This window comes from Oryzias latipes, chromosome 7, assembly GCF_053564925.1.
Source record: "Oryzias latipes strain Hd-rR chromosome 7, Olatipes_Hd-rR_3.1".
Classification (NCBI taxonomy): Eukaryota; Metazoa; Chordata; class Actinopteri; order Beloniformes; family Adrianichthyidae; genus Oryzias; species Oryzias latipes.
Window position 1 is genome coordinate 7,310,682 of NC_136243.1, and position 22,371 is coordinate 7,333,052.

General features: G+C 42.0%; 1 protein-coding gene across 2 annotated transcripts in view; it reads right to left on the reverse strand.

The window, feature by feature from the left end:
• The window catches only part of LOC101164536 (cryptochrome-1), a 46,183-nt gene that overhangs the window by 8,836 nt on the left and 14,976 nt on the right, over positions 1-22,371 (reverse strand). For both annotated transcript variants that reach the window (XM_023956986.2, XM_078950131.1), the window contains exons 3-12: positions 16,535-16,643; positions 15,433-15,575; positions 15,073-15,257; positions 11,713-11,801; positions 10,752-10,892; positions 9,037-9,348; positions 7,362-7,513; positions 3,545-3,747; positions 1,893-2,009; positions 1,655-1,792 (exon numbers count right to left, since the gene is read on the reverse strand). In XM_023956986.2, coding sequence (XP_023812754.1) covers positions 1,655-1,792; positions 1,893-2,009; positions 3,545-3,747; positions 7,362-7,513; positions 9,037-9,348; positions 10,752-10,892; positions 11,713-11,801; positions 15,073-15,257; positions 15,433-15,575; positions 16,535-16,643 — 1,589 coding nt within the window. The remainder of the gene's footprint in view (positions 1-1,654; positions 1,793-1,892; positions 2,010-3,544; positions 3,748-7,361; positions 7,514-9,036; positions 9,349-10,751; positions 10,893-11,712; positions 11,802-15,072; positions 15,258-15,432; positions 15,576-16,534; positions 16,644-22,371) is intronic.

Sequence of the window (22,371 nt, forward strand, 5' to 3'; positions counted from 1 at the left end):
CACTTACAATTCTTTTTAATCTTTCAATCAAAACTAAAGAAATTCCATCAGTTTGGAGATCAGCTTTTGTTTTGTCTTTATTAAAAGGAGGTGGTCCATCCGTGCTGACTAACTACAGGCCTATATCAAATGTATGTGTTTTATCCAAAATTCTGGAATCTTTAGCCTGTGACCAGTTGAAAGAGTTCCTTTACTCTAATAATATTATTTCTATATTTCAATCGGGTTTTAGAAAAAAGCACAGTACCAACACCGCTACTATTAAGGTGATAAATGACATTATTGTGGCACTTGATAAAAAACTGTACTGCGCATCCCTTTTTATAGATTTGTCAAAAGCTTTTGCCACAGTTGACCATGCTGTTTAAAAAAGCAGATTACTCAGCCTTGGATCATCAGTTGCGTGGTTCTCAAATGACCTGAATAACAGGGCCCAATGCATTAAACATGAAGGTGTCTGCTCTATATTTGTTACTGTCCACAGGGGGGTGCCACAGGGTTCAGTTCTGGGCCCCCTTCTATCTATTTTGTACATTAATGACTTGGGTGAAAATGTCTCTGATGCTAATCTACATTTTTTATGCTGATGACACAGTCATTTACTGTTATGGATCATCTCTTGCTCAGGCCATTGAAACCCTGCAGAAAGCTTTTGTTGCAGTACAGCCCTCACTTATTCGGTTAAAATTGGTTCTCAATGCTGACAAGACAAAACTAATGTTGTTTTCAAACTTAAAGAAGGTCCCTGAAACAATTCCATTGGTGTCCACCTTGGATGGAAATGTCATAGAGTTGGTTCATGAGTACAAGTACCTTGGCGTCTGGATTGATGACTCCCTCACCTTTAAACCTCACATAGAAAAACTAAAAAAAAAACAAAAAAAACTCAAACTTGAACTTGGCTTTTTCTTCCGTAACAAGTGTTTTTCTTTTGAAGTAAAAAAGCGTCTTGTCGCTGCAACTTTTTATCTGTGCTGGATTATGGTGATATTCTGTATATGAATGACTTATCTGCATGTTTCAAAAAGGTTGACACCATGTATCATGCTTCCCTGAGGTTCATTACCAACTGTAGATCCATGACGCATCATTGTGACTTGTAATCAATAGTACAATGCCTTTCTCTGGCCACTAGGAGGCAGGGACATTGGTACACTTTTATTTACAAGACCTTGCTTGGATTGCTGCCTCCCTACATTTGTTCTTTAATCACAAGAAGTGTGGAATCTTACTCAATAAGATCTAAAGACCAGATGTTGCTTTCTGTTCCATTTGCTCTGTTCCACAGAGCTGGGGAAAAAAGCCTTTGTCCACATTGCCCCTTTTGCTTGGAACATGCTGCAGAAAGACTGGAAACTAACTGAACTGCATGGTATCTTTAAATGTTTTTAAGAACCAGCTCAAAGCATCAGAGACTGAAACAATAATGTGCAACTGCTTTTTATGATGTATGTGGTTTTAATAATGTTTGTTTTTATGTATTTTTTGTATTGGAATGTGCTGCCTCTTGGCCAGGACTCCCTTGGAAAAGAGGTTTTTAATCTCAATGGGACTTTCCTGGTTAAATAAAGGATAAATAAATAAATAAATAAATAAATAAAGACACTCTAATTTTAGATATGTGAAAGGAAATCCATGTTATGTAATGGTTTACCATGCTGCAGCTGGCTTTGCTGCAGTCGTTGCTGTTGACCGAGACTATTGGGTCCAGTGCCTTCTTCACTGTCAGAGTTGAGGAGGATGCTTCCGTTGCCATTACCTGTTGCAACCGAGCTTCCTGACACTCCAGGCACTGAAAACAGAACAACCGGCCATGCAGGTATCAGAATGGGAACAGAAAAATTGTATATTGAAGAGGAAAATGGCTTCTGCAGGACTAAAACGTGACTTACAATGTGAGTTATTGTTGTTGTTGATGTTGTTGGTCCCTGGCTGCTGCTCTCCTGGGGAGTAGCTCATCATTCCTCCATTCCCGTTCCCATTGGTGGAAGGGACTGACGCCAAAAGTCCTGAAAAGCCAAAATGCTTTAATTTTTATCAACATTTGTAAATTTGCTATACGCAACTATTATATTACAGCAAAACTTAAATGACAGTGAAAATCACTAAATTGGTGTTGCTCCATTGTTGCACTACGACTGACCAAGATCATATAAAGCCCTAACCTAAAGTGGTCCCTAACCTCCAGTACCAGTCTGTGGGACAGTTGGTACCGGGCCGCAGAGAAAAATATCATGACCTACATTTTCTTAGTTTTATTTATAAGTTAACAAAAAGCAAACATATTTGGAAAGTTTCTTTTAGCAAAAGAGCCTCTGACTTCAAAGAAAATAAAAATCTGCATTTAACAAACAAAAATCACTAAACGCCCTTACACACCGGGACGAATATTCGCCAGGCGTTATTCGCCAGCGTTTTTCGCCACGTCTTTTGTGTTCACACCCAGGCGATTTTCGCTGACGATGAGCCGAGCGAACATGCAATTTCATTCCCTGACATTAGATGGCGCTTAATGTAAAACAGAAATACTCCTGTACACAAGGTGGCGCTGCGCAACTTTACGATTCTTAAAGTCGCTTTTCCTTCAGAAGAAGAGAGCAAGTATTTACGCGCTTGTCAGAATCATACAAAGAAAACATGAATATTTCAAGCACCAGTTGCTCCAACTGGTGCTTGGTTCGGGGATATTTTAGAATGTCCGTCATTATTTCTTTGCGGCAGTGTAGACACTACTTGGCGTCTATCTTCTTCGCCGGTATGTGTGCTCAGCAAGGCAGTTTTGTGTTTGAGCGCCCCCAAGTTGTGTTTTACTGTAACTTCAGAAGCTCCAGACACGTGTGCAAAAGCGGCGTTCTCATTGGTCGAATAGATTTCGACGCGATGCGTCGAAAAAAAAAAACGAACCCGAGGCGTTTTTTTTTTTGACGCTTTGGCGCGTGGCGTTTTTTCGCGTCGGTGTGCACACTCTCATTGGTGCCCTTTGTTTAGTCACGAGGCGTTAAACGTCGGAGAAATTCGTAAGATTTTACACTACATCTTTATTTATTGCAACAGTTGTTCCCACAGACCATAATAATAACGCACACCATTCAGCAACCCACTGTCTAATGTTATAAAGATGCTGCTAATAAAGTAATTCAAACTGTGGATTCAAATGTATTATTAGATTTAGAATATATAGTTGTATTTTCTTTTTTATCTGCTTGCATCTTCAAAGTCAGACAAAGCTGAAGTTGGCGTCTGATTTTTCAGCTTCCACTTTGACAGTTATGGATTTACCATTTCCATGCTTCCTACACAAAATCTAGTGTTTGAATAAAGGTTAAAGCAGCTGCAGATATTTTACAGAGGATGAAGATGAAGTTTGTTCTTTAAAAGTAGAAATAGAAAAAGAAACTGGAGGAGGAAAAATAAATCAATCTGAAGCCCACTTCAGCCTTGTGCAGACCGGTCCATAAAAACACTGTCTGACATTAAACTGGTCCATGGCCTGAAAAAGGTTGAGAACCAATATTTCAAACAGCATCACAGGTTCATCTCTTACCAAGTCCCCTGTATCGGCTGAGCTGCTGGTAGATCTGCTTCATCCTCTCGATGTTGAGTCGACTGGCCTCAGCATGGTGCACCATGGGCTTTGGGTAATGGACGCCGATTATGCACTTGGCCGCCGCCTGCACGGACTCCGGGGCGTTCCATGGGTCGTAGATGAATTTGGCAGGGAAACCTCGGAGGATAGGTAAGTATCGTCTGAAAGCAGAGGAAAACATTAGATGCGCTTGCTTTTGTCAACTGTCAGAAAAACCTGAGCTTTGCAGACGTTCGAAATCTGAAACACCTTATTGCAACCATTTAAAAAATATGTTTTCTTAATAGCTGCATCTGTGTTTTGACATTTGACTTAGAGGTTAAGGTCGTATTTTGCGATGTAAATATCACTTTCAAATGAGTGTGTTTTCCAGTCTCTGAAAGGGATGACTGCATCTTTATAAAAAAACAGAATTGTGAAGTTTAGCAGCACGTGTGTGTAGTCGGTTACAAGCATGCTGTTTATGACCAAGTCATGCTTAGAGGTAAAAGTAGGTGCTACAAATGAGGGATACAAAAAAACCACAACACTGCACAGTATGGCAACAGTACATGAGAGTATGAGTACAAGAGGCTCCTTTGAAATTGGGCCATTTGGTGGACTATTGGAAAAACCTGGCACTGAAGTAAGTTACCATCGCAGTGCACAGCAGACAATTCAAAAAACAAGAGGCTGTGGTCCCAAACACCATTTACTCTAGGGCAGGTGTGACAGAGCCGCACTGCAGACCAAAAACCCTGATCCTCCAAGAAAAGCCAATGAAACGCTGAGTGCATCAAGGTAGAGAAGTCTCACAGTAGCGTGTCCCTGGGCTGCCGTGGATTTGCTCCGTGTGACAAAGAGAGGCCACCTACCTACTGCACTTGGTCCCAGCTTACCTAGTCCGAGGAGGGGAAACAGACAGGACAGAGGAGGGGGGCGAGTGGAACTGTGGGAAGCGGCTCAGTGCGGCGCTGAGAGGCACCGAGAAAAGGGTGGGGTGCGGCCGCGTGGGCCGACACGCACACGCATGACGGACGGCTCTCCGGTCGCTACTAGAGAGGCCGCGCTCCCGATTGGGCCCATGATGCTAGGAGACGTCTACTGTAACACGCGGTTAGAAAGCAGAGTGTGTTGATCCCACCCCACCCGCCCCACACCACCCCGGCCGGGCCAGGTGTACGGTGGAGAAGTTCTGCCGTTGACAACGCTGGGTTATTTCATTTTCAAATCCTGCTCTGGCTACTCTCAGGGCTTCTGATTTCCACCTGGCCCGCCGCAGCAGCAGCCAATCGGAAACAGACTCCCCCCATCCAACCACTGCAGGTAATATGAAATCTGAGCTTGTTCCGAGATCGTCTCCATACAAAAGTGAAGCTGGCAAACTGCTGACATGATGTTTTTGGCAATGGCAGAAGTCGTCCATTATACCCCGCAGCTCCAGGCACCCCCACCCTCCCTCCATCCCCCACGATCAGACAGCGGTGGACTGAGAAAAGAGCTCATGCCTGCTCCCCCTGTCCCCCAGACTGTGGTGGTTAACTTTTAAGTGGTCAGCGGGCCCAAAGCCCCCCCTGCTGACTGTCCTATCCCACAGCCACAGCGCCACACTCTGGGCTGGCCCACTAGGGAGCCCCCTCATTTCACCAAAAAGGACCACAACCCTTTTTCCAGGAAGTTCCGCGACCTGCCAGTGTGAAGCGGTCCTCCAGAAGACAGCAGGTGGCTTAGTGGGGAGGATGGGGGTGGTGGAGACATCCAAGTGGTGCAGATCTGGTTAGACACTGTTTTTTATGTGATGAGTTATTATGAATGTAGAGGCCAGGTAGCCCAGCAGTGTCTGATCACCTACATTCATCCAACTGCCTTTATTTTGTAATTGTGCACCTGTGAGCAGTTTTACACTTTATTCTGTTTGCCTACATTTCTGCATTTACTGTAACACTTTTTATTTCTATTTTTTGAATCACATTTTTAGGGTATATTAGCTAAAAATCATCCTTCAAATGTTGGGATCCCTGAGTAAATTTGGCTTTTTCTGGAAGAATCCTCATTTTTTGCATCACAATTTTATAATTGTTTATGACATCATTTAGCATTCTTTAATGTAATATACTTGCTGTTACTAATTTAGGATTTTTCATTTAATATTCCAAGTATTAACAGACGAAATGGCCTTATTATGTTGCTTTATTTTGCATCATACTTTACTCTATTCACAAAACTAGCGCTGAGGATTTTTTTTAACTAAATGCCAGGAGTTAATGTAACTTTTTCAGCATATTTTGAAACTTTTTGGCTCTTAAACCTTTGCAGCTAGTGCAACATGCAGTATTTACCTAGCTTTAGCAAATATCAACCTTTGACATCCTTTAATGCCTTCTGTAAGAGTTTACTAAACTTTTCTGCTCCTAAGATGTAATTTTTTAGGAGAAACATCTTCCTGGTATTTTTGTTGGATGTTCTTCCTGCTATTGGAGTGTGTGCTTGTGTGAGTGTAGAGGTATTTTAGCCACCCACTGCTCCAGGTCCACCTGAACCAACAGGGCTGCATTTACTTCAGCAGAGCACCACTGAACATTTCACAAAGGGCCGGATGAGGGGCTTTGCCCAGCGCCTGGACAATGGACCGGCTCGCGTGGCACAGCACAGGTAACGAGTACCAGCGCCAACCGTGCAACACTGCGATGGCAGAGCTACAGCTGGTCCAACGCCTCTCCTCACTACCCTCTGGGGAATGCTTCATAGCGCTCTACCCAACCAATGCAGGCGAGGCGTTTGCATTTCCCTACCAAGCGGTCAGAATCCCTTTTGACGAAATGAGACACTACCGAGTCACAAACCTTCCCAGAGGGTGCTGCTGGGGCGCGAGCAAGTCCCGTCCCTCAGGGTTGCACAGATAAATAAGGAACAAACGGCCACCGATTTCTCAACTCGATGCCCGACTGCCACCCAGGTGCAGCCCCGGCCGGAAGCCCGGGCTGCACCTGGGTGGGAGTGGCGTGAGAACAGCCAATCACCTTAAAAGCAATCAGCTACAATCCACAAAGGGGAGAGGGATAGGTGAACTTTTCCCCCAACCCCCCCAAAGAAACAGATGAGCCAAAACACAAAGACAAAGCCACATTCAGAAAATGATTTCATCTGCACGTCTGCAGTAAAGGTCATTCGTCAAAACAATTACACACTTAAAGATGCGTGTGTACTCACAAACATTCACAAAGAACTTTAAAAAAGAAATGCAAAGAAGAACAAGGCGAACATTAAAGTTAATGCAAACGGAAGACCTGATTCCAAAAACTAAAGTACGGAAGTGGTAAGCAACAGATGGCAACAAAAAAGAAAAACATTAAAAAAAATGAAGGGAGAAGTTGTTGGATGCTTTTTTTTTTCATCCACTTACCAAGAAATCTGGAGGTGCCCTTTCTTCCCTCCATCTCTCTCTCTTTTCAGCTGCTAGATTAAACATGAAGACTCATATAGGCCTTTTGTGAATGATGTGGACCTCTGAGTGAAGGAGGGATGTTCATAACTGTGCAATAAATGTGCGGCACTCAAAGTGTGCCTACAGTACCTTCATGAAAACAGAATCCATGGTTTATATTTTGGATAAAGATGTTTTTTTTTACTTAAAGCTTACCTCTAAAAACCATGCTTTGAGAGTCCTTAAAATTCTGCTTTGCCTATACCTCCGGTCTGTTTCTAAATGTGTGTGGTACAGAGCGACAGAGGGAAGAAGGGCGCCGTCCAGGCTTGGAGGTGGTCGCCAATGGGCGATGCCAGGAGAAGCACCCACCTGATGAAGTCCCCGTTGGGGTCGGTGCGCCGGCCGAAGCCCACGGGGCAGTAGCAATGGAAAAACTGCTGGAAAAATGAACTGCAGGAAAGCCACATCCAGCTGCCTGCGTTCACGCTCCAGTCTGCATCCAGAAGTAACTCTTCAAATACCTGCAAGAGCAGAGCGTGGATGAGAACTTGTTTCAGAAGGTTTTTCAGCTTCCAGTTTACCCTTTAAAGTCCCAATCCGATCATCTTTTCATCTATTTTTAAAGTGTTACCAATGGTCTTTTTGTTACAATTATGCTGTTTTTAGCCCCAAAAAAAGGTGTAGTCTACTAGGACATAGTTTCTTCAGAGCAGCAGTAGTTCAGTAGAATTTTGCCTTTGAATTAAGGGCGGGCTTGCACGCTTACACGCTCTCCCCCGCCGGCTTACAGACCGTCAAGCCCCAATCTGACATTATCAGTGCAACAAAAATGGTTAGCAATATTGGAGCTATCCAGCTCTACAGTTTAGATCTAGAGCTGGAAGCTCAGAGATGGGAAGCAAAGACGTTCATGGATCTATTTGTGCATCAGAATAGAGCAGAGCAGGGAGTCCGGCCCGCCCAGCGTGTTTTCTACATGACAAACATGCTCTTTTTTAAACGGCATTTGTTCATGTGCTACTGAATCACAATAATAAAGAAATACTAAGAAATGCAATTTTGAACATACTTTTCTTTATACAATGCAATAAGAGCATGAAAAAAAACACCCTTTTCATTGGAGGGGGTCTTTAACACTGCAGTTTTAGCTCCCGTGTTAACTCTTCAACAGTTTACGCAATTAACGTATATACTGCAGATTCTGAAGCAAAGAAAAGCAACTTTGCGCTGACATGCAACACTTTACCTTGGTAATGTGTTGTCTGTAGGTGCAAAGCCGGTATAAATAGCCACGTCAGGATCAATGGATTCCCGTTGATCGCGTAAACGGTCAGAGTTAGGGTATGTCAAAGAGACCGTGTTCTTTAAGTGTCGCCAGCAACATCTCTGGTATTAAAGGGTTAAGGTTCTCTGGTTCAAAGGCTCAACTCACATATAAAAACGCTGCATCAGTTTTCTGACATTTACTTCTGACCATTATTAGCTAACTGTCATGGTTTTAATATCATCCATCCGTTTCATATTAAAACCATCCGCGACCATAAGCGGTTTTGGCCTAACTCCACGGGTTAGATGACATTTGTGTCAGGTTTGTTGGTGTTGTGTGACTTTTCTGCTGCTCTCACCTCATCCCACTTTCAGATCTGCTCCAATCATTATCATTCTTCTGATTAGACGATAAAGTCATAAAAAAGGGGATTTGAAACTAAACATCTTATTTCAACAGTTAATAGGTAAAACACTATTGTTCCCCTCCTTTAATCTAAGCTTGTAAAGAAAAACAGAAGCCTATTTTCCATCGCCCCAGCCTGATCTGCACACTCTTTACAAAAACAAACAAAAAAAACTAAATGCTTGCAGCAAAAAGACCGTGCCAGAATTTGTCATCATGCTGTGTCTGTACAGTTTCAAATGGAAATTCAAATATAAACAATGTATATGTGAAAATAAATGTTTTACAACAGTTTAGTCCACAACTTCCTGTTCTTTGTTGAGCTTTCATCTTTGAATCAAACTAAAGTCTAGCCTCATGCTGCATCCTGACCTTCATTCCTTCCTCCCAGCTGATCCACAGGTCCCCTCTGGTGAGGAAGCAGGCCACGGCGTGTCTGGCGAGATGATGGATCCAGCCCTCCTGTCTCAGCTGACTCATGATGGCGTCTATCCAGGGGAAGCCCGTCCTAGCCTCCGCCCACTTGGCGAGCGCCTCAGGGTTTTTGTCCCAAGGGATGCGAACACAGATGGGGTTTCCTTCCATCTTGTCGAAGCGTGGATTGTTGGTCGCTGCGGTGTAGAAGAACTCCCGCCACAGTAACTGGCCGTACAGGGAGAGTGGAGGAGAGCTGTTCTTTTTTACCTGAGAGCAAAACAACAGAAAGAACTTTTAGGAAAACAGTGGCAGGAAGTGTTCAGAAAAAGGAATTTGGTCTAAACAGCTAGAAATGTTTACTTGCATCAAACAGCAGAAGGACATAAACAAAATGATGTTTAACACCTGATAGGTTTCCAAAAATTTAAGGAAAATAGCAGCTTTCAGTTTTCTACCAACACGTGAAGTTTCCTGTTTGGAGACTGAAAGTGAAGTGTAAAACATGAAGAATAACACAAAAAAGTCTAACAGTGAGCAAGTTTCTACTGATTGTTCTCCTACTTGAAGATGATTGAAGTGAATGAGTTAAAGGCCAGTTCAGTGCTGCAAAAAAACCCACAAAATTAAAAAAAAACTACTTTTACCAATTTTAATTGTTTTCCAATATCCCATCTAAATGAGTTTATTTGAGTGAGGTTTTTGAATTTTCCAGCTTTGAGCTTCATATTTGACTGAAATCAAAGTAACATCCAGACGAGCTTCTTCTTCTGAGTCCCTTTGGAACAAAAACGTCTGGCTTCCAAAAAAGTGAGCGGCTGCAGACGATAAACAGGCTCAAGAATTTCGGTCAAGCTGACTGAAAAATCACTCATATGTGAAACAGTTCCTTTAGAAACAGGTCAAATGTTCAAATATGAAAAAGAAACATTCACCAGAAATAATGTTGCGGATATGCAGAAGCTTACCAATAATTAATACTTCATTTATCCCACAATGGGGAAATCCTTCTCTGCATTTGACCCTTCCCCTGGGGGAGCAGTGAGCTGCAGCCTAGCCACGCTCAGGAGGCAGTAGCGTTAAGGGTCTTGCCTAAGGGCCCTCACTGAGTGATGTTAATTGCTCGCCATTGATATGATAATTGACCCAGTTACCATTATTTATCCCCCTCTGGGAATCAAACCCTGGATTCCTGCGTGGTAGCCTCTCACCTTACCAACCGAGCTACTTGATTTGAATTGAAATCAAGACATGGAAAACATTACTTCTCTTTTAAACGCGTTTAAACTGAAGCATTTCTGAGGTGATGTTAGCAAATATTTACACTTAATTAAATGAAACCAGATTAGGGCTTAAGGCTATTTGTTTAGAAGACAAAAAAAGATTTTTTTAACAAACATTTTCGTACTTTGAAGATATAAATGATTAAAAAAATGACCCCAAAAAAAACACATGAAATTAAATAATCATTAAAACTTTACTCTTTTAACAACGATTAAATTCATATCATAATTTGCGGTTACCGATCCGATTCATAGTCAGTATTGGTTCATGTTGAACAATCCGATTCACAGACCTAAAGTAAACCTAAAACTCAATTTATAGGTCTGAAACGCTGAAGTGGACCATGACTAATACTTGATGCTACGCAGTGGCGTTGCGGACGAGCTCACCTTGCGGTAGAGGTCAGTGAGCTTGAAGTAGAAAAGGCGACAGGAGAGGCAGCCGAAGCGCAGGTAAGGGCTGAGGCCCGTGGGGCTGGCCAGCAGAGAGTTGGCGTTCATTCTCGGGCGCTCAAAATTAGCCACCCATGCCTGAGAGGGAAACAAGACAGAAACACTGTGAGGAGGAGCAGCACAAGGAAACAAACACATGATGCTGTCATTTTCTATAACATTTACTTTATCCCCTTTGCTTACTGGATTTTTTATTTTAAATTTAAATCTTACCTATATATACCTATATAACATTGCATTGTTTAAATGCGTTCTTTAAACACTCTCCGCTCTAGTGTGTTGATGCTACTCCTATTTCTCTAAAAGTGGAAGCAGATTTTCTTTTTCCCTCCATATCCAGAGGGGTGTTTGTAAAATGAGAGTGATGCAGAAAAGAGAAACAAGCAAATAGTAGATTTCTGATTTAAACCTCTGCTGCACGTAAGGTAACTGTAAATCTAGAATGCTGATGTACAACGACAAGTAAGAGTCAAATGTTTAGGGCCAGCAGGCTTTGTTTGCAGGGTTTGATTGTTGCCCTCATCTGCAGAAGCTCCAGAACCTTTCTCTACAACATTTACAACTCTAAAGATACTGTTAAATGTTGAACATGCTGCAATTTCCATGTTTCCACTCGTTTTCCTGTGCTACAGTAATCTGTTGTCATTTGTTGAGATGAAGACTTTCCTCTGATAGTTCTGGAGATTATCCGCAAATAAAACAAAGGATAAAAAAAAAAAAAAACCTGATCTGGATGTCCTGTAGTAAGAACTTTGCGTGCAACCCAAGAGTTGACATTGTGACATTTGCTCCAAAAATAGATTCAAATGAATTTCATAGAGTTGGAATCTTTCATTAGTTCTTTGAAAGTTTGCAGACTGTTCTTTGGAAACTTCCAAACAGAAGGCGTAGTGCTCACCTTCCTCTCCAGATGGCGCTCTATCCTGGTCAGAGCCTCAGTCTCTCCTCCTGGCCACACGGCTGACGGCAGACCCTCTGTGTCGAAGCCTGAAAACATTCACCTTCATCATCATCTTCATACTGGGATATATATAATGGGATGGGTCAGTTTATCTGAATGAAGACTCAGATTCCCCTCTGTGGCTGTAGGGGGCGCTGCTGTCTGGATTTCTGAACGGAAACTGAACATGTGGACGGATAAGAAGCTCAGCCTGAAGTTCACAGCAGTCGTCTGCATTGGCATCTTAAGAGTAGAAGGCTTAGAGGGATCACTGGCTTTCTACGGAAGTTGCATGTGTGAGGGAGATATTTGAGGTCGGCGTCCTCAGCTGCAGCTGCCAGAGGTCAGAGCGCCAATTCCACATAAAAAAACGGGAGTGAGGTATTGGGGGGGGCTGCCTCAGCCGAATCAGATCACCTCTGTTTACCCCCTTGTTTTACACTCTAACAGTCAGATGTTCCTGATAAAGAAATGTCCCTCTGATAGTTTAGACTAAAATGAGGTTCTATTCCTGGAACCATGAAGGCTTTTGTGTTGCTAAAGGGATCAGTAAGAAAAGAACCAGACGGATTCTATGTCTCATATGTAAACGTGAAAACGTGCAGGCCTTTTTCAAATCGTTGTGCTACTTACAGTATCTCTAAATAATACAATAGCTGGTTGGTCCCATCTGCTATGATTCGTTAACCTCTTTGAACAAACATAGTCGCAGGACTCTAGACAGTTGAGCAGAATAAATGACTGAAGTAATACATCCCAAAATGTGATGTTCAACACCTTTGCCTACAGCAATTGAGACACAGATTTTCTGCAGCCTTGAAAAATGTTAGCAGCTCTCTCATTTTTGTTACTTTTTATGTTCAAATACATTTACATTTTGCTACATTTTGCTTTGAGAAAATATGCCGTGAATAAAAAAGAATCCATTTTATTTTAAAGTAAAAATCAATAAAATCGAACAGACGTGTGGATTGAACTTGATTTAGGACAAATTGATTAGACATTGAATAACTTATCATGACACGTGTGTGTGTGTGTGTGTGTGTGTGTAAACCAGCGTATCAGAGACAGACCACAGCCCATCTGTTTGACAGAAACAGGTTGCCAGGTCCAACTAAAAAAGCAGCAGTCTGAATACTAGATTTTATTTAAACTGCAAAAACTCAGGTCAAATCATTTCACACCAACTTGACACAGAGTCACTGTATGCCTTTAATTTAATGTTTAAGTTAAAACAAAGTTAAAACAAAAAGCATCTATGTGAGCTGTGTTATTCATCACCGGGCTTTATCTCAAAGGTCAAGAGCTTTTTTTAATTAGACGAATGTCATGTGGTGAAAAACTGCGTTTTCCTTCACTGCTGTTAAATTTAGGATTCATGACTTCTCCAACTATAGACACATTTCTATTCATCTTATCTGATTGCAGCTGTAATTGATGCAGTCTAATAAGAAAGACCTCCTTTCCAGACTGTGTAATTTTAATCTGAGGTCATTTCATTTTTACCTCTGATAAAATGAGATCCTTTGGAAGACCAGAAAAATCCAGAGTGTCATTTGGAATTAACAGGATCACCAAAAACATTCACAGAAATCTTTTGCTTTTATATTACAATCTCAGGACTTGAAACACAAACAAATAGGTAACGTGAAGCACTTACAACTTGTGCTCCATAGGGGGCAGTATTGTTTAAAACAAACAATGACCGGGACGTCACAGGATGTAATGTTTTTCTCCAAAAAGCCTCATGCTCTCCTGCTTTGGGTTAGTCTGCCTGCCTCCACATGGTCATTGAACCGCAGCAGAGTTTACGTGCAAAACCTTTGTTTTTTAGACGAATCATCCGATGAAACCAGTGTAGTCCAACGCCGTCCAAATACTGTAATGCGGGGGCGGAGTTACCTCTGATCTTTAAATACCTCCCAGCTTAATGAACATGCTTCACACGTGCCAGAGGCAGGTGGGTTTAAGCCTGTAACCGTATGAATGAACTGTGGAAGTCTGTGAATGGAAACAGACATCTGGAGAGAAGCTGTAAGAACTTAACCTAATCAGAGAAGCTAAACCTCCAGAAGAAACAAACACAATCAATTAGAAATAGTTTTTTTTTGTCAATTCATTCTCATGGGAGACACCTAAAATGATGTCATAAAATAATTAAAGCAAATTTCTTTTACCTGTTTTTTATTTACTTATGGGACAGGATTATCCAGCGTTAAAAGTAGACCTGATCTGAGAAATTAGAGAGCCGACAAAAGCTGCAAACAACTGCTCTCTTAAAGATCAGTCTTGTTCTCAATGTTCTTATGCGTCTGTTTCTGTCCAAGTCTACAAAACAGTTAAAGAAAACTGCTGCTGCGAGTGACAAAAGACTAAAAAAAGAAAAGTTCCCCAGATCTCAACTCAAACAAGGATGTTAATATACTTAAGGGGTGGTGACATTCATTCTCTTTAAAATAAAAGGTTTAAGTACACATTTAAAAATTTACCATTAAATTATACAACTATATAAGCAAATGCTCCAGGGTTTGGTTTCTTTTCCGCATATGGAATAACTGTAACATCACATGCAAAAGAAAATCCATATTCTTTACAAACTAGTTTAATAATAATAGAACATTATGTCAGACGACTGTTCAACTCAGAAGGAAGGTTAACGTCTTGCAGTGAATCCTTCCGGTCACTCCTAAGGAATTTGGAATTGTTATGGATGCTATTCCTGGAGGAGTCATAATGTTGTTTCACACTCTTCAACTTCATGGAGTAAAAAGAAAAGGTCCTGAAAATATTTCCTCACCAACAAACCCTGAGATGTTTGCTTCAAACTCTTCCACTGATGCTACCCAACAAAGTACCGCCTCCAAGAAGAAAAAACGCTGCAACATTCCTAAAGACCAAGAACCCAGACCCATTTTTTCTTAAAAAATAAATTAATGTGTATTTTACCAGAAACCAAGTGGACCACAGAATCCATTTCTGATATTTTTCTGTTAAGCTGTTGTCACCATGATGACTTATGGGTTTGCTTGTTTGGTTTTTTTAATGTATATTTAAAGATTAACAATAAGGAGAAAAAAAGCACACAAATTTTACAAATAGGAAGATATATCTATTGTCGCCAAATAAAGTTAATTTCTGAATCATCTGTAGATCTTTTTTGTCATCTAAGTTTAGAAATTGGACTCCATGTCCAATATGATCTTAGGTCTGTGATAAAAGGTTCTCTCCATGATTTGTTGTCACGTAAGGCTTTTAATAAATAAAGAAAGTTAGCCCTGGGTTCCTCCTCTCTGATTAAAAGTTTGTTCTTTTTCTTACCGAGCTCCTCCAGTGAGGGGACCCCATATTTTTCCCCATGGTCCTCAGAGACGGGGGTCACGCAGCAACCCATTAGTGTGTCCGACAGCGTCTCCACAGGCATCTCGGGGGGGTCCAGGCGGCTGATGAGGGTCTGGAAACGCTTGTAGGTGAGAGGAGGCTGACCGCCATTCAGCTCAATGATCCTGCAGGAACAAACATCACGCTTTAAAGACCGATGGAGATATTCTAAACAGAAATCCCTCATCCCCACCATCCCCTAAACCCCTACCATAGTTACAACATCCAAGACATTTGCCTCCAGAAAGGTCACTGGTTACTTCCTGGATTTCTCTCAGCTATCTTGACATGTGGACTTACTTGTCCAGGTCATAAAGGGTGTGAGATATCTTCACGATGACCTCCACCCCAGCTTCCATAGCTAGCTTCTTGATGGCAGCATCTCGCTCCTTCCCAAACGGCTCGGAATCGTACTCGAAGGTCAGCCGTGAGATCTTCCACTCCTGGGAGACAAGGTGGATTTGGTTAGAAAAGTTTCTGAAGTTTTGGATTTGAAAACGGCTCCGTTTATCATTTACAGATTTCCATCTAGAGATGAAAAGGTACAGTTCCTTTTTTATAGTATTTGAGAAGTGTTTAGATTGGGAAATATCACCAAACCATTCTCTGAGGAACTTTTGACATTCTGAAGCGTATTAATAAAATGAGTAAAACTAACTTTTAACCCTTGTGCTATCTTAGATGACCCCACCCTTACTTTGACGTGTTCTCCCTATCATGACAAAGGTGGATAGATTTCACGTAATCCATGGACACCAGTGAAGATCACAAATCATTGAAGAAAAAAGGTTCACAGCACTGTCTAGTGGGTCTAGATGACCCAACTCCCAATGGTAAAGTGCCTAGGATAGCACAAGGGTTAAATACAATTTTTTTATTTTTACATTAAATGAGGCAAAAACCAGGGTTAATGTTTGATAAATGATGTAGTCTGTATTTGTCAAACTGAGTTTACTGCTTCTTTTTCAGTGTCATCTCGTATTGAAGCAGCTCATTTTGCGTTTTTTGTGGTCCGTTTTATCCTGATGTTGTCTCGCCTGGACTTTGTGTTTCAGCTGCAGTTCTGTGTTCTCCTGAGAACTCCCACTTCCCTTCTCAGACCTTTGTCTCATCTGTGCTGATTTTCCCAGCACCTGTTCATTGTCTGCTTTTGTTAGCGTCTAAATGAAAAACACAAAGACCTTCATCATGATTTGGCATTTTGAAACTATTTTCCTCTTTTTCATTTCTGACAGCCGGTGCTTTGTTTTGATAATTGATTTGGTTCTATAACATTTATCTGGCTGTTATGAAAGTTTGCTGCATTTGTGAGGTCATCTCTATAGGCTGTGCTTTTTGGATCAATGACTTTGTGCACACAAAAGAATCCTTGTACGTTAAGAAGCAGAACTGCACGTGTTACCTTGAACAGCCGTGGAAACACGTTGGCTGGTTGGCCCCTGATGACAAAAAGGCGAGAGTTGAGCTTGCGAAGATTGGCGTCCAGATCCTCCAGACACTGAAGGAGAAACCTGAAGAAAAAGAGCGACGAGGGGAAGGACACACGTGAACCGGTGCTGCACGGTCAGGAATGCCGGCAGATTGGAGCGTTTTCTTTTATTGAAAAAGTGATTGTTTTTTGACTGATTGCTCTGAAAATCTTTTCCGACAAGCTTTCTGCAACAGATTCAGCTCCATCAATTTAAGATTCTAAATCCAAATCACACGTGTAATTCATGAAATAAAACTTTCTGTCTGAAATTTAAAGACAGGCAGTATTTCTTAGGTGTGAAAGTTGTTTGTGACGCAGATTTCCAAGCTTCCAATCACACCCTCGAAGGCTTCACAGGCTCTGACCCTCATACATGCCGACTCCACCCCCTAATTGTTACTATTTTTCTGGTCTGGCCTTAAAACTACAGGCCCACTCAAATGTAATTGTGAAATGTACCACAGCTTTTAAAGCAGAAACTGAAATTCTTTATAGTTTTTCAGTCCTTTTTTTTGTGTCGACTATATATTTCATAATTTATAATGCACAAAATGTTTCCATTATTATTGAAATCCAGGTTTAGCTCTCTGTAGGCGTTACAAAAGAAATCATATCAACAAAATAAGAAAAGCTTTGTCTGTTTCAAAACCTCTTTGGTCTGCTATTTTCTAATGATTTACAATCTTTTTGTATTAAACTAAATATTAAAAAAAAACCATGACTGACGCTTTAGAGCGTTAATGTCCTCAAAGTGTATTTTAATTATAAACAAGTATTCAAATAGTTTTTTCTTGATCACAAAAAAAAAAAAATTAGTGACCCGAACTTTGAAAAAAAGAAAAAGGTGGAACTTGCACTAGAAATTGCTTAAATTTTTTACAATAATAGTGTTTTATGTCTTCAAATTGGTATTAGAAAAACAATGTATTGATTTCATGAATCAATATAAAATCTTGTTAGTAGAGATTAGTTTAAGGAAAAGTAAAAATCAATATTGCAAACTCAGCTCTTATCGTAGAAGAGTTGATTACAGCGGTGTCATCCATCAGGTCAAACTCAGTCAAAGGTCAACAGCAAATTGTTTTTCCAGAAGAGCTTCAACAATGCATATCATGATCAGATCACCATGGTAATCCTCAACCCCTAGACTGTATGTCAAAACCATTCGCTTCCTCTTTGCCATGAGTGGGACAAAAACCGAAGTGAGGGAGCAACAGCCTATGACTTCAATTCATTTTATTTTACTGATCACTGCAGTAGTGCACGAATGATCACTGCAGTAGTGCACGAATGATCACTGCAGTAGTGCACGACTGATCACTGCAGTAGTGCACGACTGATCACTGCAGTAGTGCACGAATGATCACTGCAGTAGTGCACGACTGATCACTGCAGTAGTGCACGACTGATCACTGCAGTAGTGCACGACTGATCACTGCAGTAGTGCACGACTGATCACTGCAGTAGTGCACGACTGATCACTGCAGTAGTGCACGACTGATCACTGCAGTAGTGCACGACTGATCACTGCAGTAGTGCACGAATGATCACTGCAGTAGTGCACGACTGATCACTGCAGTAGTGCACGACTGATCACTGCAGTAGTGCACGACTGATCACTGCAGTAGTGCACGAATGATCACTGCAGTAGTGCACGAATGATCACTGCAGTAGTGCACGAATGATCACTGCAGTAGTGCACGAATGATCACTGCAGTAGTGCACGAATGATCACTGCAGTAGTGCACGAATGATCACTGCAGTAGTGCACGAATGATCACTGCAGTAGTGCACGACTGATCACTGCAGTAGTGCACGACTGATCACTGCAGTAGTGCACGAATGATCACTGCAGTAGTGCACGAATGATCACTGCAGTAGTGCACGAATGATCACTGCAGTAGTGCACGAATGATCACTGCAGTAGTGCACGAATGATCACTGCAGTAGTGCACGAATGATCACTGCAGTAGTGCACGAATGATCACTGCAGTAGTGCACGACTGATCACTGCAGTAGTGCACGAATGATCACTGCAGTAGTGCACGAATGATCACTGCAGTAGTGCACGAATGATCACTGCAGTAGTGCACGAATGATCACTGCAGTAGTGCACGAATGATCACTGCAGTAGTGCACGACTGATCACTGCAGTAGTGCACGAATGATCACTGCAGTAGTGCACGAATGATCACTGCAGTAGTGCACGAATGATCACTGCAGTAGTGCACGAATGATCACTGCAGTAGTGCACGACTGATCACTGCAGTAGTGCACGAGCTCTTCCAGAAAACAACCTTTTTCCAGCCTCTGTCTAGAACCGCCTCTGAACAAGGAACACGTGGGAGCTGATTTTCTGGGAGAAACAAGGAGGAAACTTTCCATTCCTCCTTAAAGCGGGCGACCGTGGTGCAGCGGTAGGGCGGTCAACCCATGATCATAAGATTCGACTCCCGCCTTGCATGCCGAAGTGTCCTTGGGCAAGACACTGAACCCCACCTTAACTCTGGTGGTAGGCAGGCACCTGTGTTAGAATGTGGGTGTGACTGGGTGAATGGGTCTGTGACTGTAAAGTGCTTTGTCCTTGTAGGTAGAAAAGCGCTATATAAGTATATAAGTATACCCCATTTACAAAGCTGCTATGAAAATGAATCTAAGTGGAGCCATGTGAGTTTATTAACTAACCACCAAATGGAGAGCTACACAACCTGTCGGTGTCCTTTCACTTTAAGGTCATGTCACCATTTTGCGTATCATGCACGATGAAAGTAGGTAATAGAAGAATGTGCGTGGAAAAAGTGAGAAACCTTGTGGTTCTTTATGTAAAATTTTCACAAGTACAAATAAACCACACAAACAACACGTAAACTTGTGCTTCATTGAATTTCTTCACTTAAATGTGTGAGTGTGAGGCCCTGCAACTGTCTGCCGACCTGTACCCACTTTTGCCCAACAGTAGCTAGGCTTCAGCGACCCTGTGAACCTTAAAGCGGGTTCAGAAGATCGATGGATAGGAGAGGAAGAGTAAACTCTTTAAAAGGGCAATAAATCATTTGCCCCTGGGTTTAGAGGCCACTTGTTTAGGTAATTAACATGTATTATTCCCCTGCAGCAGGTAAAACTGCCTAACATCTGTCTAGACTACAGTGTCTGACCCGTTGTCCTAATCATGGGCATTCAGGCAGACAGTTTAGGCGCTGAGCACAGTCCGCAGCCTGCAGCTAACTTCTGTTCCCCCCCTGTCTAAGCCCCGATCATTCAACCAGAGTGGCCTCTCTCGCAGACAAAGCTGCACTTGCTCCCAATCCGCCTGCAGACATGCAGAGCAGAGGACGCTGAAGGACAAGTTCCTGATGCACTTTTATACTCTGCCTGTTCCCATGTGCTCCTTATTCAGCCACAGATCTTCAACAAATTTACCTTTCCCTAAAAGTAATTAATTATATTTATTTATATTCCAATACGTTCAGATGTTTTCTAACTAAAAATAACCCAAAACCTGACATCAAATCGGGCATTTTTACAGTTTTATTTTGTGTTTCAGATTCAACTGAGATGACCAACCCTGTTTTCTGAAATAACCATCCTCCTCAAGTCCTTGGTTGAAACATTTGCTTTTTAGGCACAGGTGCTGTCTGTTGGCTGTGTGCCGACAGAACAGATGGTTTGTGGCCAAACTGAATCAGGTTTTCAAAGTTATTCAGCACTTCAAGAGAAACCATGACTGTGATATTTTTTTCTAATTAAAGTTACTTGTAATAAAATCACTTTGGAAAGTTTCATCTGCCTGGAACTGAAAAACCTAAAGTTATGAGGAGATTTTAGGGTAGGATTTAAAAGAGAAAAGATAAATAAATTAGGGTATATCATTTTTTTTAAACAAAAACTAAAAATACTGCATGGTGGCACAGTGGTTAGCGCTCTTGCCTCACAGCAAAAAGGCCCCTGGTTCAAGTCCTGGCTGGGGGACTTGAAACAGAACACCAATGGGGGACCTTCCTGTGTAGAGTTTGCATGTTTTCTCCGGGGTTTCCAGCTTCTTCCCACCGTCCAAAAACATGCTTCATAGGTCAATTGGCAACTCTAAATTGTCCATAGGTGTGAGAGTGAATGGATGTGTGAAATGTGGCCCTGCAACAGACTGGTGACCTGTTCAGGGTCTTCCCTGCCTTAGCCCACCAGTGGCCAGGTTAGGCTCCAGCAGCCCCGTGACCCCGAAAGGGACAAAACGGAAGAAGATGAATGAATGAATGAATGAATGAATGAAAAACGAAAAAAAATAAGACAAGCTGAAGAATGTAAACAGTAATTAAAAAAATTTTTTTAGCGTGTGATAATTGTTGTATAGTCTAAGGTGAGAGTGGTTAAGTTTCAACAATCTAGCCCATTTCTGTGTAGCCTGATGTTAAGTAAACAAATGTTTTGTCTCTTCTTTTTATCTGTTTTTCTCAAGTCACTGTGTAGCTTGGGGTCAGCTTCTACACGTGAGATTACACGTGCATTCAGCTGATCTGCCATTGACATGAATGCATTTCCACATGTGCATCTTACTGTGCTGAAGTCTAATGTTTTTGCACGAGGCGGCCTGTTTGTGTGCTTGCACGTGCATGTATGTGTTTGTTTAATCCATAAAGGAGTGTTTTTGGTGAAGCTTGTGTGCTTTAGACCAAACTTCCGCATATCAGCGCACCAGTGTTTGCGTACTAAACACACAGATACACACTTCTTCCTCTGTTTCTTGGCTGCATGCCATATTTATGTGTATTTATAACGTATTTGTGTGTGTTTGTGTCCTGGTCACAGGGAAGTCCTTATATAACTGTTCCGGCCTACATCTATTATAGCGGACTCACTCAGCTTCTACATCACCATAACACAATCTCTTAGCCTAGTAACCTCATTCCTGCATGAAACACACACACACACACACACATGCGCACACAAATTTACACACTTTGTGTTTCTATGAGCGCAGGCGGCACAGTGACGTAACTGCATTTGGCTGTGAATGAGGAGATCTTTAACCATATACAAAAAAAGAGAAACCCAATAATGTACTGCTTTAAAAGTTTCCGTTGGTTTTCTTGTTAAGCGGGTACAGACTTATCAGGGTCACCTCTGGAACTAAAACCTGGATTTAAAATCACAAGTTTACACTCTGAACAAGGGGCACACTGTCTGCTGTTGATGCATAAAACCGTTTTCTGACAAGATCAACGTTTTGACTCCCACTCAATGTCTACATCAGAATGAGTAAACCAGAGTACCTACGAGGGGAATTTGAGTACATATGAAAGCGGGTCAGAGATAAGTCCAAGCACACGGGAAAAAGAACACGCCTCTATCAATGGGGCATAATAGCAATTAATTAATTAACACTCGACAGGTGAGGCAGGGGCTGCACGGTGGCGCAGTGGTTAGCGCTCTTGCCTCACAGCAAGAAGGCCCCCGGTTCAAGTCCCGGCTGGGGGACATGAAAAACACAACATCAATGGGGGACCTTTCTGTGTGGAGTTTGCATGTTCTCCCCGTGCATGCGTGGGTTCTCTCCGGGGTCTCCGGCTTCCTCCCACCATCCAAAAACATGCTTCATAGGTTAATTGGCAACTCAAAATTGACCATAGGTGTGAGTGCGGGAGTGAATGGGTGTGTGAGTGAGGACATTCTACCCTGCAACAAACTGGCGACTTGTTCAGGGTGTCCCCCCTGCCTTCGCCCACAAGTAGCCAGGATAGGCTCCGGCAGCCCCGTGACCCCGAAAGGGATAA